This window comes from Haliotis rufescens, unplaced genomic scaffold (assembly GCF_023055435.1).
Source record: "Haliotis rufescens isolate VD_foot unplaced genomic scaffold, xgHalRufe1.0.p SCAF_10, whole genome shotgun sequence".
In the NCBI taxonomy this organism is placed as follows: Eukaryota; Metazoa; Mollusca; class Gastropoda; order Lepetellida; family Haliotidae; genus Haliotis; species Haliotis rufescens.
In genome coordinates this window covers 4147768-4161861 of record NW_025963780.1, presented here as the reverse complement: position 1 = coordinate 4161861, position 14094 = coordinate 4147768, and the positions used below count along the sequence as shown (strand labels likewise).

The following is a 14094-nucleotide window of genomic DNA, read 5'->3' as shown; positions in this document are numbered from 1 at the left end:
AACTGTGAAACCTGGCCTTGGACTGCAGGCACCAGTAAATGAACAAATCACAAGTCAATTATTTGTTCAAGGTATGCTTGAATCAACAATCAATCATATAGTCCGGAAGGTAATTTAAGGTACCGTCGTTTACTACGATATCTGAAAAACTATCCGACCTACTCCAGTCAAAACTGGTATGAGCTTATTAAACAGTCATACATAACTGGATATTACATTTCAAGACAATCGGTGCATGAATAAAAAATCAGTCAATTTAGCTATCACTATATTTCATCAACAACCAGACCTGTTCGTCACGGGTGGAACGAGCATTCACTGAAACAGCCATCTGCATAATGCTACCCCTGCGTTCCAGGGCCATATGACACAGTTGAACCAATCAACTCAACTCGAAAGGGTGCACGGGAATCATGCACGCACAAATACAGTGTTAGGGTTGGGCGTCTCAACGTTGAAAGTTTGAAAAAACCCATTAATAATGACAATGGGGGTGGGTACACAAGGTTTTCCAAAACATCCATCCTAGGACTTGTGCTAACGAAGCAATCACACAGGCCACTGGCTTTAAAGGACTCAGGAAATATGTATTCTACAAAACATTGGGAGAATAAAAGGAATACTCAACAAAACAATAGAGAATGAAGAGAAATATATCTTCTACAAAACCATGGAGAGAGAAAACAACAAGACTGAAATGACATAAATATCACAGAGATACAGAGCAGGGCAACTTGGCCGTTCCAACAGGAAGCAAGATGGTTACAACAGCGGTGCCACACAACAAACATTTCTACAGGCAGTAGAGTAGCGGGGACTCCTCCTTACAACACGTTCATTTCGGCATGAAGAGAGACATAGCATGGCATGGAATGGAGAAAAACAATGTTGATTGCTGTCAATCACCCATGACATGCCGACTTTTGGGTGTAAACTATGGCTTTATATCATCAGGCAGGGAGAAATGACCTTTTTTTCCTAAATGGAGAAATAATCATATACACATGGATTTCAAAGTTTCCTTTTGGTTGTGATGTTTTGATGTTCTTACTAAAACATGTGCTTGAGAAAGTAAATATTAGTATCATCAACAAAATCTCCTACAAAAAACAAAACCACTGAAAACCATATATTTCAACTTAAGCACCAACAACCAACCCAGTGCTAATTGAAGACATACTGAGCGAATGAGGATTTAAGCAATAGTCAGCAATATTACAGCTATCTCATGTGAAATGTCCATGTCAGTCAAACCAGTGGTTGATAGCACGAGCAACCATCCGGTAAGGAGTAAATGAGTATGGTTTTACGCCGTTTAAACAGCATACCAGCAAAATCACGGTGGGGGACACCAGAAAAGGCTTCACAACATCGTACCCATGTGGGGAATCGAACCCAGACCCTCGATGTGAAAAGCAATCACTTTAACCACTAGGCTACCCCACCTCCCCATCAGGTCAGGAAGTTTTGTTTGTTTGTTTGTTGTTTAATATCGCACTCAGCAATATTCCAGCTATATGACGGCGGTTTAATAAACAAGTCTGGACCAGACAATCCAGTGATTGACATCATGAGCATTGATCCACGCAATTGGGATCGATGACATGTAACAACCAAGTCAGCAAGCCTGACCCCCCTATCCCGTTAGTCGGTAAGGATGTGATGGCACACAAAAGCCATGTCAATCAAACCAGTGGCCGATAGTATGAGCAGCCACGTGGTGATAATGGAATGTCACAGCCGATGATTGTCTATCATGGTCACCATCCTATTAATAACCATTCAGCAGCCATTTTGACCAGCCAATCCCCCACTAATCTGTTCCTACAGCAACATCAGCCATCTTGAGTTTGAGATTCGGATCAATAACGAGATGATGAATTATTCAACCTGGGGCCTCATGCACTGCTGCAGCCATTCATGGACATTAATGCTGTGAAATAAAAACCTCATAACGGCAAATAATAGTGAATATTGCAAGCATCATATTGAAAATGTGAATGGTTCCTAACACACAGACAAATACTTCCAACCAAAGCAGGGAATGAACGCCAAAAGCATAGGATGTTATTGCCTGTCACTCAGGGTCTTCCAAATTAATGCTGGGAGCAAATTTCCCCAATAACGTCCTGTTAGTTTCAAGTCAGAACTAAAATATGATTAATAAATTTCAGTAAAAACAGATCAACTCCAGTGAACCAATAAAAAACTACAACTAAAAGTGCATGTTCTGTCAAAAATATCTATTATTTTCGATACACTAGAGAATAACATCAGTTGATGTCCTACCAGCTCTCGGGGCATGCGAAACAGCTCGTCCACAACTTCCTGTCTTGACACGACCAGATTACACATGTGGCCTTCTGGGATACTTCGCAACTGACTCACAGCCTCACTCTGGGACTTGCCTGTCATCTCCACGCTGTTCACCTGGATCAACAGTGGTTGTAAACGATAAAACACGCTCCCGAGGGTTTGGTGGACAATGTAACTATGAAGGTTTGCTAACATGCATCTTTCCAATACATAATGGGGATTATGCAGGTGTACTATATACTTAAAAGAACAAATACACCATTAACTGTTGTTAATGCAACTCAAATTTTCTGAAGGAGTAAGGGAGGTAACTCTTCTCTTTTCAAACAATCAGTCATGCTCAATTGAGAGGTTTGTGACAGTATACTACTCAAAAGAAGTGGAGGACTACCCGATTCTTTCATATTACTATAGTTTGTCCGTTTACTCATTCGTTCGTTTGTTGTTTAATGCCGCACTCAGCAATATTCCAGCTATATGACGGCGGTCTGTAAATAATGGAGTCTGGACCAGACAATCGAGTGAACGACATTATGAGCATCGTTCCACGCATTTGGGATACGATGACATGCATCAACCAAGTCAGCGAGCCTGACCACCTGATCCCGTCAGTTGCCTCTTACGACAAACATAGTCACCTTTTACGGCAAGCATGGGTTGCTGAAGACCTTTTCTAACCCAGATCTTCACGGGTCAGTCGGCTAGGTACAAAGGTAAGGGGCATAGTCGTGGTAAGGTGAGTATGATGAATTATAAAAGACCAAATAGACTTGAGCAAGTCTAGGTGTAGCCTAGGTGAAGTGAAATGGGGTTTAAGGTTGCTTTCAAGATAATTGCACTTATATTGAACCACCAACCTTCCATTCTCTGGGCAGATGCACTATGAACTATACAACGGAGACATTCTTTCATCAAAGGAAACCACAGCGACCTCCAACAATCTGTCCCAGGGCTTAACATGGAGGTCATTGTGTACCCTACTTTATCATTTCATCAAAGGAAACCACAGCAACCTCCAACAACCTGTCCCGGGGCTTAACATGGAGGTCATTGTGTACCCTACTTTATCATTTCATCAAAGGAAACCACAGCGACCTCCAACAACCTGTCCCGGGGCTTAACGTGGAGGTCATTGTGTACCCTACTTTATCAAAGGAAACCACAGCGACCTCCAACAACCTGTCCCGGGGCTTTACGTGGAGGTCATTATGTACCCTACATTAACATTTCGTGAAAGGAACCCACAGCAACCTCCAACGACCTGTCCCAGGGCTTAACGTGGAGGTCATTGTGTCCCCTACATTAACATTTCGTGAAAGGAAACCACCCACACTGACCTCCAACAACCTGTCTCCTGGCTTGAGTCTTCCGTCCTGCACTGCTGCCCCCTTGGCTAGGATGTTCTTGATGTAGATGGGACTCTCCCCCGTGGGGTTGTCTCTCGACGTGATGCTGAACCCAAGTCCGAGAGCACCTGCAGCACAACCACAACATTGCAGTGAATAGGAACTGAACAGTTCCAAGTGTTTCTGAAATTTCATTCATGAGGTGAATGAGTTTTTGGCCACTTTTGGACATACTCCAACCATATCATCCCTGGGATGTGAAGCAAAAACCTGTCTCCACTCATTAAAACCATGTTTGGAATCAAACCCGGGTGTTTGGCCGTGACAAGCTGACACTTAAACCACTAGGCTACCTCACTGCCCCCTTAGTAAATGAGTAGTCTGTAGAAGGGGTATTCATGATCCCCCTGTTCTTTTACTTCTTCAAAGAACAAATCGTTTAGTCAAAAAGAATTTAGATAAATGCCAAAGTATCTTCCTGTTAAGTAAATGACAATCAGAATATTCAACTGAAGACAGGTAAGGTGAAATGGGGTTTAACGTCACGTCCAAGATTATTGCACTTTTATAGCGACGTGCATGCACGTGTGGGTGGCTGCTTGTACTAGTCCGGACTGATGCCGATTTGTAGAGCTAGCCCACTGAGATACCCGCCGCAGTTTAATATGAATACCCCACTCAGACACAGTATACTGACTTCGAGCCGACCAGTCATTGTTTTAGCCCTTAATGCCGAGCGCTAGACAGGGTAACAACAAGTACCATCTTTTAATGTCTTTTGGTATGACGCGGCCGAGGATCAAACCCCGGACCTTCCGCTCCCCGGGCAGACGCTCTTCCACTAGACCACAGAGGCGGTCGCATCTGAAAACAACTGATTTCTTTTCACAGAGGGAAAACAAACCCAGTTGTGTAGATTAACAGCAGGATCACGACAATTTCCTCTTTATTTAATGAGTGAGTGAGTGAGTTAGGTTTGCAACGTTGCTTTTAACAGTATTCCAGTTATATCGCGTCGTGTCAGCTTAATGTGGGAGGAAAGCCCGAAGTGATGCAGGCCTCAGACATTTACCACTTCGGTGAAACCCACGAGCACGGGTATGGTGCTGACAAACCTAGAAACATAATCGGGGCTAACCGGGATTCGAACCCATAATCATAGGTTTCTGGCGAGCCCAAGGGATGCAACTCTGCACAGTTTGCATTTTTACATGTGTTAACATTTACTAACCTTTGTTTAGTTTAACTATCAACATTTTGATACAAAATTTCTGAAATACGTCTTCTGTAACTTTCACTAATAGCTGGTTCACATGTCAGATCATGTGTGCAACGTGTCAATGACATCTCATGTTAAGAAAATGTAATTTCGTAACACTTGCTAAAACTGTAAAAGCAATAGGATTTGATTCTCAGGTGTTAGATATATTTTTGTTAATCATAGGTTTCTGGTGTGCCCAAGGGACACAACTCTGCACAGCGAATCGCGGCACCTTAGACGATTGGGCCACCCCTGCCCCGAAACCCTCTATAAGACCTGGGGATTTTCTATAGAATATCTCTATCTTGTGTTCAACAGCTAAATATATGTCTAACTAGGGACACAGACTGACATTAGACCCAGAAATAAAGGTATCTTATTTAACAATATACTGGTATATCTACAAAATAGAAAGTAAAAAATATCCAAATAGAGCCCAGAACAATATATAATGTCAGGCCTAGAGGTGAGAAAATCTAGACTTTCCAAATCATTCTAGACATGAGTTTTTAATTTTTTTCTCTATGGTCTGGAAGACAGACTACTGGGGAGTAGGGACATCCAAAACATGTCAAACCTACATTACAGGAGTTATCCCCTGGAAGACCTGGGTTTATTCTAAAGAATATCCCTATCTTGTGTTCAACAGCTAAATACATCTCTAACTAGGGACATCCAAAACATGTCAAACCCACTTTACAGGAGTTATCCCCTGGAAGACCTGGGTTTATTCTTAAGAATATCCCTATCTTGTGTTCAACAGCTAAATACATCTCTAACTAGGGACATCCAAAACATGTCAAACCTACTTTACAGGAGTTATCCCCTGGAAGACCTGGGTTTATTCTAAAGAATATCCCTATCTTGTGTTCAACAGTTAAATACATCTCTAACTAGGGACATCCAAAACATGTCAAACCCACCTTAAAGGTGCTGCCCTCTATAAGACCTGGAGATTTTCTTTGAATATCCCTATCTTGTGTTCAACAGCTAAATACATCTCTAACTAGGGACATCCAAAACATGTCAAACCCACTTTACAGGTGCTGCCCTCTATAAGACCTGGGTTTATTCTAAAGAATATCCCTATCTTGTGTTCAACAGCTAAATACATCTCTAACTAGGGACATCCAAAACATGTCAAACCCACTTTACAGGAGTTATCCCCTGGAAGACCTGGGTTTATTCTTAAGAATATCCCTATCTTGTGTTCAACAGCTAAATACATCTCTAACTAGGGACATCCAAAACATGTCAAACCTACTTTACAGGAGTTATCCCCTGGAAGACCTGGGTTTATTCTAAAGAATATCCCTATCTTGTGTTCAACAGTTAAATACATCTCTAACTAGGGACATCCAAAACATGTCAAACCCACCTTAAAGGTGCTGCCCTCTATAAGACCTGGAGATTTTCTTTGAATATCCCTATCTTGTGTTCAACAGTTAAATACATCTCTAACTAGGGACATCCAAAACATGTCAAACCCACTTTACAGGTGCTGCCCTCTATAAGACCTGGGTTTATTCTAAAGAATATCCCTATCTTGTGTTCAACAGCTAAATACATCTCTAACTAGGGACATCCAAAACATGTCAAACCTACTTTACAGGAGTTATCCCCTGGAAGACCTGGGTTTATTCTAAAGAATATCCCTATCTTGTGTTCAACAGCTAAATACATCTCTAACCCTTTCGCCCCGACTGCCCGATTTATCGGGCAGGATAAACCGTGTCCCAGGACCCGGCTGCCCGAAAAATCGGGCAGCATAAGCCGAGGCCCAGAACCCGGCTGCCCGATAAATCGGGCGGCGCGAGCGTGTTTACAAAATCGCTCTTTCTACTTCCTTTCTCGTGTGTAATCTCGTTCTAAATATGGAAACGAGATCTACACGTATTGACACGTCATTCGATGGAATTTCCCCGTCTTTTTGGCGCGAAAATCGCGGGTATGTCACCTGTTTTCGCGACAGGTATTTTTCTCGCTTGAATCGTAAATCAAGCGTAATGGCGGCCAACTACGATTCGGATAGCGATCAGATGATTAACAACGACTATATCGGGAATAATAATGTGTTTGAATTGAATAATTTACGCGAAGGGGAGAGGGAATTTCGCGAATATTTTCGTGAAGATTTTGACGGTTTCGACGAGGTGTCCCCCCCCCGCCAACTTTCGAGAATGGGAGTGGCAGAGGGACACACGACAGTGGAGACATGAGGGATTTTGAAGAGGCGACCGGATTCAAGAATATATATTGACACGGTGAGTGAAGAGTCGTGCTATTGATTTTTTCCAACTGTTTTACAATGATTCTGTGTTTGAACAGATTATCAGTGCGACGAATGAGAATGCAGCCTACACGTGAACGAGCGATCACAACAACAACAAAGGTGAGTGGCATGACGTATCTGTTTTGTTTTTTTTTAAATTTATTTTTCTGATCGCAATCCGAATTGTAGTTTGCCGGTTTGTCGTATGTCCTTATATTTCGCTCAATTTGAATAAAATTTATTTCCATATTCATGTTTGTTTTCTTGTTTTTTACATCTTAATTTAAATTTTAGTAACTGTAATGATTATTTATTTATTAATTGATTTAATAAAGTACTGATTTAATTTATTATGCAATTGTAAATAGCAGTGTATTGTAAATATGTTATCACAACTTGTATATTTGCAGAACTTGAATTTACGATCTTTCCGTCCTTTTACAATGTTTCCCTCTTCAGATCAATCTGTGTTATCTTCCCTGTGATGTCATTCTTATAGTAGCTGTGGTTCAATGTTCAGATAATGTGATAAATAACTTTTTAAAAACTTAAATACTTAATTTTTGTTTCAAATCCTGAAAAAGAACAAAATAAATCAAATATTTGTGTTTTTACCTGTGTTAACGAGTTTACCTGCGTTAACAAGTTTACCTGTGTTAACGAGTTTACCTTAGAGGCTGTAAGTGTATCATAAGTAATATGTGACATCAGTATAGAAAACAAAGTCAGTACCAAGAGTTGTAAACTTGTTTATTTGTTTACAGATGTGCATGAAGAGAATTTACCTGTAACACCTGGGATTACCTGTGCCGTCCAAGATGACAAGACCACTGTGTTATGTTTACCTTGTATCTGTGATTTATTTTTGTGATTTGTAATACAATTTGAGCCAAAATTCATTGTCTGTTTTCATTTTTTCAGTGTTTTCAAGTTTTATTTCACTTGTAAACACCTGTAATTAGAAAATAACAAAGGTTAGAGACAATAACAACAAAGAATATTAAAGTATACTTAATCTTCTTTACAATGGTATATGATAAATGTATATTAAAAGCAAGTTTCTGGTAGAAAAAGTGCATCAAAAATGATAGTGTGATTTTCCAATAATACTGCCAGGGAGGCCAGTGTACAGGCCTTGTCAGTGTCAGGGACTGCAGGGTCTCAAGGGACATAACTCTGGGGCAGCCAGTGATGAAAGAGCTAACTAGGGACATCCAAAACATGTCAAACCCACTTTACAGGTGCTGCCCTCTATAAGACCTGGGTTTATTCTAAAGAATATCCCTATCTTGTGTTCAACAGCTAAATACATCTCTAACTAGGGACATCCAAAACATGTCAAACCCACTTTACAGGTGCTGCCCTCTATAAGACCTGGGTTTATTCTAAAGAATATCCCTATCTTGTGTTCAACAGCTAAATACATATCTAACTAGGGACATCCAAAACATGTCAAACCCACTTTACAGGTGCTGCCCTCTATAAGACCTGGAGATTTTCTTTGAATATCCCTATCTTGTGTTCAACAGTTAAATACATCTCTAACTAGGGACATTCAAAACATGTCAAACCTACTTTACAGGAGTTATCCCCTGGAAGACCTGGGTTTATTCTAAAGAATATCCCTATCTTGTGTTCAACAGCTAAATACATATCTAACTAGGGACATCCAAAACATGTCAAACCTACTTTACAGGAGTTATCCCCTGGAAGACCTGGGTTTATTCTAAAGAATATCCCTATCTTGTGTTCAACAGCTAAATACATCTCCAACTAGGGACATCCAAAACATGTCAAACCCACTTTACAGGTGCTGCCCTCTATAAGACCTGGGTTTATTCTAAAGAATATCCCTATCTTGTGTTCAACAGCTAAATACATCTCTAACTAGGGACATCCAAAACATGTCAAACCTACTTTACAGGAGTTATCCCCTGGAAGACCTGGGTTTATTCTAAAGAATATCCCTATCTTGTGTTCAACAGCTAAATACATCTCTAACTAGGGACATCCAAAACATGTCAAACCCACTTTACAGGTGCTGCCCTCTATAAGACCTGGGTTTATTCTAAAGAATATCCCTATCTTGTGTTCAACAGCTAAATACAACTGTAACTAGGGACATCCAAAACATGTCAAACCCACTTTACAGGTGCTGCCCTCTATAAGACCTGGAGATTTTCTTTGAATATCACTATCTTGTGTTCAACAGTTAAATACATCTCTAACTAGGGACATTCAAAACATGTCAAACCAACTTTACAGGTGCTGCCCTCTGGAAGACTAGTGGATTTTCTACAAAATATCCCTGGGACAGACGGATATTCTGTAACATGTCCCTGTTTAGGGGTTATTCTACGAAAAAGAAAGCCCCATAAACTAGAGGTCACTAGAGGTTAACTAAAACATAGAGTGATGGTAATACCCTGGGCCCCGTTTCACAAAGCAATCTTAGCGCTAAGACTTTCGTAAAGCCCATACTTTAACATAGACTTACGATAATCTTAGGACTAAGATCACTTTGTGCAATGGGGCCCCGGTATGCACCAACAAGTTGTCCAGCAAATATTGCAACTGCTGTCATGATGGATCATACCTCTCTGCAACTGAATCTGGATTTTCCTTCCAATTTTGCGAGTATTTGTGAGAGTGTTGATTGCTTGTTCTTTTGGTGCTGACAACGTTGTGGACGGGTGGCGCTGGGGAACAGCCGGCGGTGTTTTCTTGGTAGGCGATGCCACCTTCAGTGGAGGACCTGGTTGGATAGGCAGCTTGTCTCGTGGTGGAAGAGGGGAACCCGGGATTTGATTGCCTTGATTATTGTTCATCATGTTCAGGTTTACATTCTTTTCATTCACATTGTTATTATTTATTAAAGACTTTCCCCCCTCCAATGGAGAGCTTGTCTTTTCTGGACTTGAGGGAAGAGAGTTATCTCCCTTGGGTGGGGGAAGGGTCAAAGGTGAAGGTTTCACTGGCGCATGACCTTTGGGTTTTGGCATGAGGGGCGGTGGTTGTTTTGGCAGTGGGGGAGGAGCTCGATGTTTCACAACTTTCAGTCTTACTTCTGCTGTTCTCATAGCGTCACGAAATATTCTTTGGGCACTGAAAAACAAATATTTTGGAGATTAATTGATATTTAATCATTCTTATTGCCTTAGAATGGTCTTCTACAACTAAAATGAATGGGAGAAAAGTAATTCAAAGAACAAATTACTGTATTCTAGTACCATCGCTAAATGAACGAACGAACACCAAAACGAATGAACAACAAATCAACGTTTGACAAAATAACGTTCAAAATAAACGTTCAATCTTGTACAGCTAAACATTTTTAAATCAACTGTATGTATCTATTTCCCCTTACCTGTCGAAGCTGACTCCTTCCAGGTTTTTGCCGTTGATCTCGATGATCCTGTCATTCACCCGTAATCTCCCATCTCGTTCAATACGGCCTCCCTTCTCAATACCCTGTAGCACCAGCCCCAACTCTCTGCAACAACAACAACAGCATCAGCAACAATAGCAACAGCAGCATCAAGGGCAATAACACCATCAGCATCTACATCAACACCACCACCAACATCATCTGCAATAACATCAACAAATCACCAGTTCCATCGATACAAAGCATATCACAATATTCACCAGTGACGGGAAGTAGTGACAGATTGCAAAGGAGGTACCTCATTGGTTATTAGGGGTGAAATGATACAGCAAGGTCATTATACGATACATATCATGATACATAGGTCGCGATATGATACATATTGCGATACACATATTTACGTCAAATTGCATGCAAACTTCTTACTATAAATATTTCAGAGCAGGTTCAAAGGGAAAAGCTAGCTGTACACACATGTTTGTAGCGGCTATATTTAGCAGTGAACTTGAAACGCTAGTTATAATACATTTGTGATATTTGACAGACGAAAACGATGAGGTCGTTAAACAAGTAGTAAGTAATTTATTGTAGCAAGTGTATCGTCTTGTATCGATACTAGGGCTGCAACAAATACACTATGACGCGAATATGATTCGTATCACGAATATAGGGTAACGAATACGAATATTAAATCACGAATACAATAACAAGTCTGATGTAGCAGCTGAAATATTATTTGTATTATTTGTTATATTCAGTGAAACATTGACAACATAAAATATTTGACATGGTTTGTTAATGATTAATATATATACTGCACTTATCCAGGTACTAGTATCTGCTCAAATGCTACAATGACCAGTGACCACAATACTGTCAAACTAAATATTATGAGAGTGTTGTCTTTGAAGAAATCTATGCATATTATATGTTCTTATGATATTTTTTGGTACAGGGTATGTAAATATGCAGATGCTTGCATATTCAAAAATATTCGATTCTAGTGGCCACGAATAACGAATTCAATTCATGAATGGATACGGTTCGATTCACCGAATACGTGAGTGAATCGTAACAGCCCTAATCGATACAACAACAAAGATAATATCGCGCACCGATGTACCGTTTCACCCTGATCTGTTAACTCAGCTTTGTCATACCAGTCCCCAAACAAAGGCTTGATTCCAGCTGAGATGTGGTTATGAATATACATGCCTTTTAGAAAGTGGTCTAAAGTAACAAATGTTATTCTCTGAGCTGCAGATGAGCAGGGTATTTGCGTAAAATACCCCCGAAAAATATTCAAAACCCCATTACTTTCAATTAACTTGCGTAAAGAAACGCATGCATTAAATGAAAAACTCAAATGTATAAAAACAGCACACGTAAATACAATGGATTTCCGAAACATAATTACGTGATAATTTACTTTCCGAATCAAGCCTTTATATTTAGAACAGTTATATACATCTAAAACATTATCTCATTTTTTCAAATCTTTAAATATTCACTCTTTTTGGAAGAAACCCAACAGAGTGATGAAACCTAGTCCACCATGACCGTGGAATATATTTATTTTATGAAAAAAATAATCTAGAAATGCATACAAAAGCAAGTCTAGCCAGCTCAAGCTAGTTAAATCAGCATAGGGAATTTTATTTTATTTTTAGAGTCAAGAAGGACATTGTGTAATATATGATTTCAGAGACTAAATGTTAGTCTAGATGAAACCCAACAGAGTGATGAATAGATGAAAAATGCACCAACCCAATTAAAATAGAAACCCAAGAGTAAAAAACTCAATTGCTCAAAAAGTTATCTGGAGCTCTGTATACTTGAGAAATGCACTCTCTTTGTACTTTGGGGGGTTGAGTCCTATCCAGGATTTGAACCCACACTCTCAGAAGCACCTAATTACCAGGCACCCAAATCAACCATTTAAGAGTTGAAAGCCTAAACTAAAGAGACTCTTTCTAAAAGAGATTTAAGTTTTTGACTACATGAATTACATAAAATATTATTAAGTATTATTTTAGCTATGAACCAACAAGAAGATGTTGTAATGTCTTACTTTCCGTCATCATCGATGTCGGGGATGACATGTATTCCGAGAGGCCCTCCATCATTCCTCAGCACAATAATAATAGCACCATCACTGAAACAATACACTCAATTATTGGTCACATAGCCTTAAAAACATAGCCATGGCTTCTGCCCCTTTGTATCTTAAAATATAATAGTAAGATTATTGGTAGAATCCTCCATGGAACGTATCAACTCCATCGCTCCTGTGGTTTTCGGGACATCGAATGTGTCTTGACAACTTGCTTCTTTATAAGGGCCATTGCATTCAGGAAGTTCTTGGCGCCACTTACTCCAGCCATATTACACCAAGAAGGAAAGTTCTTGGCGCCACTTACTCCAGCCATATTACACCGAGAAGGAAAGTTCTTGGCGCCACTTACTCCAGCCATATTACACCAAGAAGGAAAGTTCTTGGCGCCACGTACTCCAGCCATATTACACCAAGAAGGACAGTTCTTGGCGCCACTTACTCTAGCCATATTACACCAAGAAGGACAGTTCTTGGCGCCACTTACTCCAGCCATATTACACCAAGAAGGAAAGTTCTTGGTGCCACTTACTCAAGCCATATTCCACCGAGAAGGAAAGTTCTTGGCGTCACTTACTCAAGCCATATTACACCAAGAAGGAAAGTTCTTGGCGCCACTTACTTCAGCCATATTACACCAAGAAGGAAAGTTCTTGGCGCCACTTACTCCAGCCATATTACACCAAGAAGGAAAGTTCTTGGCGCCACTTACTCCAGCCATATTACACCGAGAAAGAAAGTTCTTGGCACCGCTTTTACCATTACTCCACTCATATTACACCAAGAAGGGCAGTTCTTGGCGCCACTTACTCCAGCCATATTACACCGAGAAGGAAAGTTCTTGGCGCCACTTACTCCAGCCATTTTACACCAAGAAGGACAGTTCTTGGCGCCACTTACTCCAGCCATATTACACCAAGAAGGACAGTTCTTGGCGCCACTTACTCCAGCCATATTACACCAAGAAGGAAAGTTCTTGGTGCCACTTACTCAAGCCATATTCCACCAAGAAGGAAAGTTCTTGGCTTCACTTACTCCAGCCATATTACACCAAGAAGGAAAGTTCTTGGCGCCACTTACTTCAGCCATATTACACCAAGAAGGAAAGTTCTTGGCGCCACTTACTCCAGCCATATTACACCAAGAAGGAAAGTTCTTGGCGCCACTTACTCCAGCCATATTACACCGAGAAAGAAAGTTCTTGGCACCGCTTTTACCATTACTCCACTCATATTACACCAAGAAGGGCAGTTCTTGGCGCCACTTACTCCAGCCATATTACACCGAGAAGGAAAGTTCTTGGCGCCACTTACTCTAGCCATATTACACCAAGAAGGACAGTTCTTGGCGCCACTTACTCCAGCCATATTACACCGAGAAGGAAAGTTCTTGGCGCCA

At 40.5% G+C, this 14094-nt stretch overlaps 1 protein-coding gene across 1 annotated transcript in view; it reads right to left on the bottom strand.

The window, feature by feature from the left end:
* The window catches only part of LOC124121196 (partitioning defective 3 homolog), a 98970-nt gene that overhangs the window by 29416 nt on the left and 55460 nt on the right, over window positions 1–14094 (bottom strand). Inside the window, exons 7-11 of the mRNA XM_048391568.1 lie at window positions 12655–12738; window positions 10563–10688; window positions 9792–10300; window positions 3654–3790; window positions 2290–2430 (exon numbers count right to left, since the gene is read on the bottom strand). Coding sequence (XP_048247525.1) covers window positions 2290–2430; window positions 3654–3790; window positions 9792–10300; window positions 10563–10688; window positions 12655–12738 — 997 coding nt within the window. The remainder of the gene's footprint in view (window positions 1–2289; window positions 2431–3653; window positions 3791–9791; window positions 10301–10562; window positions 10689–12654; window positions 12739–14094) is intronic.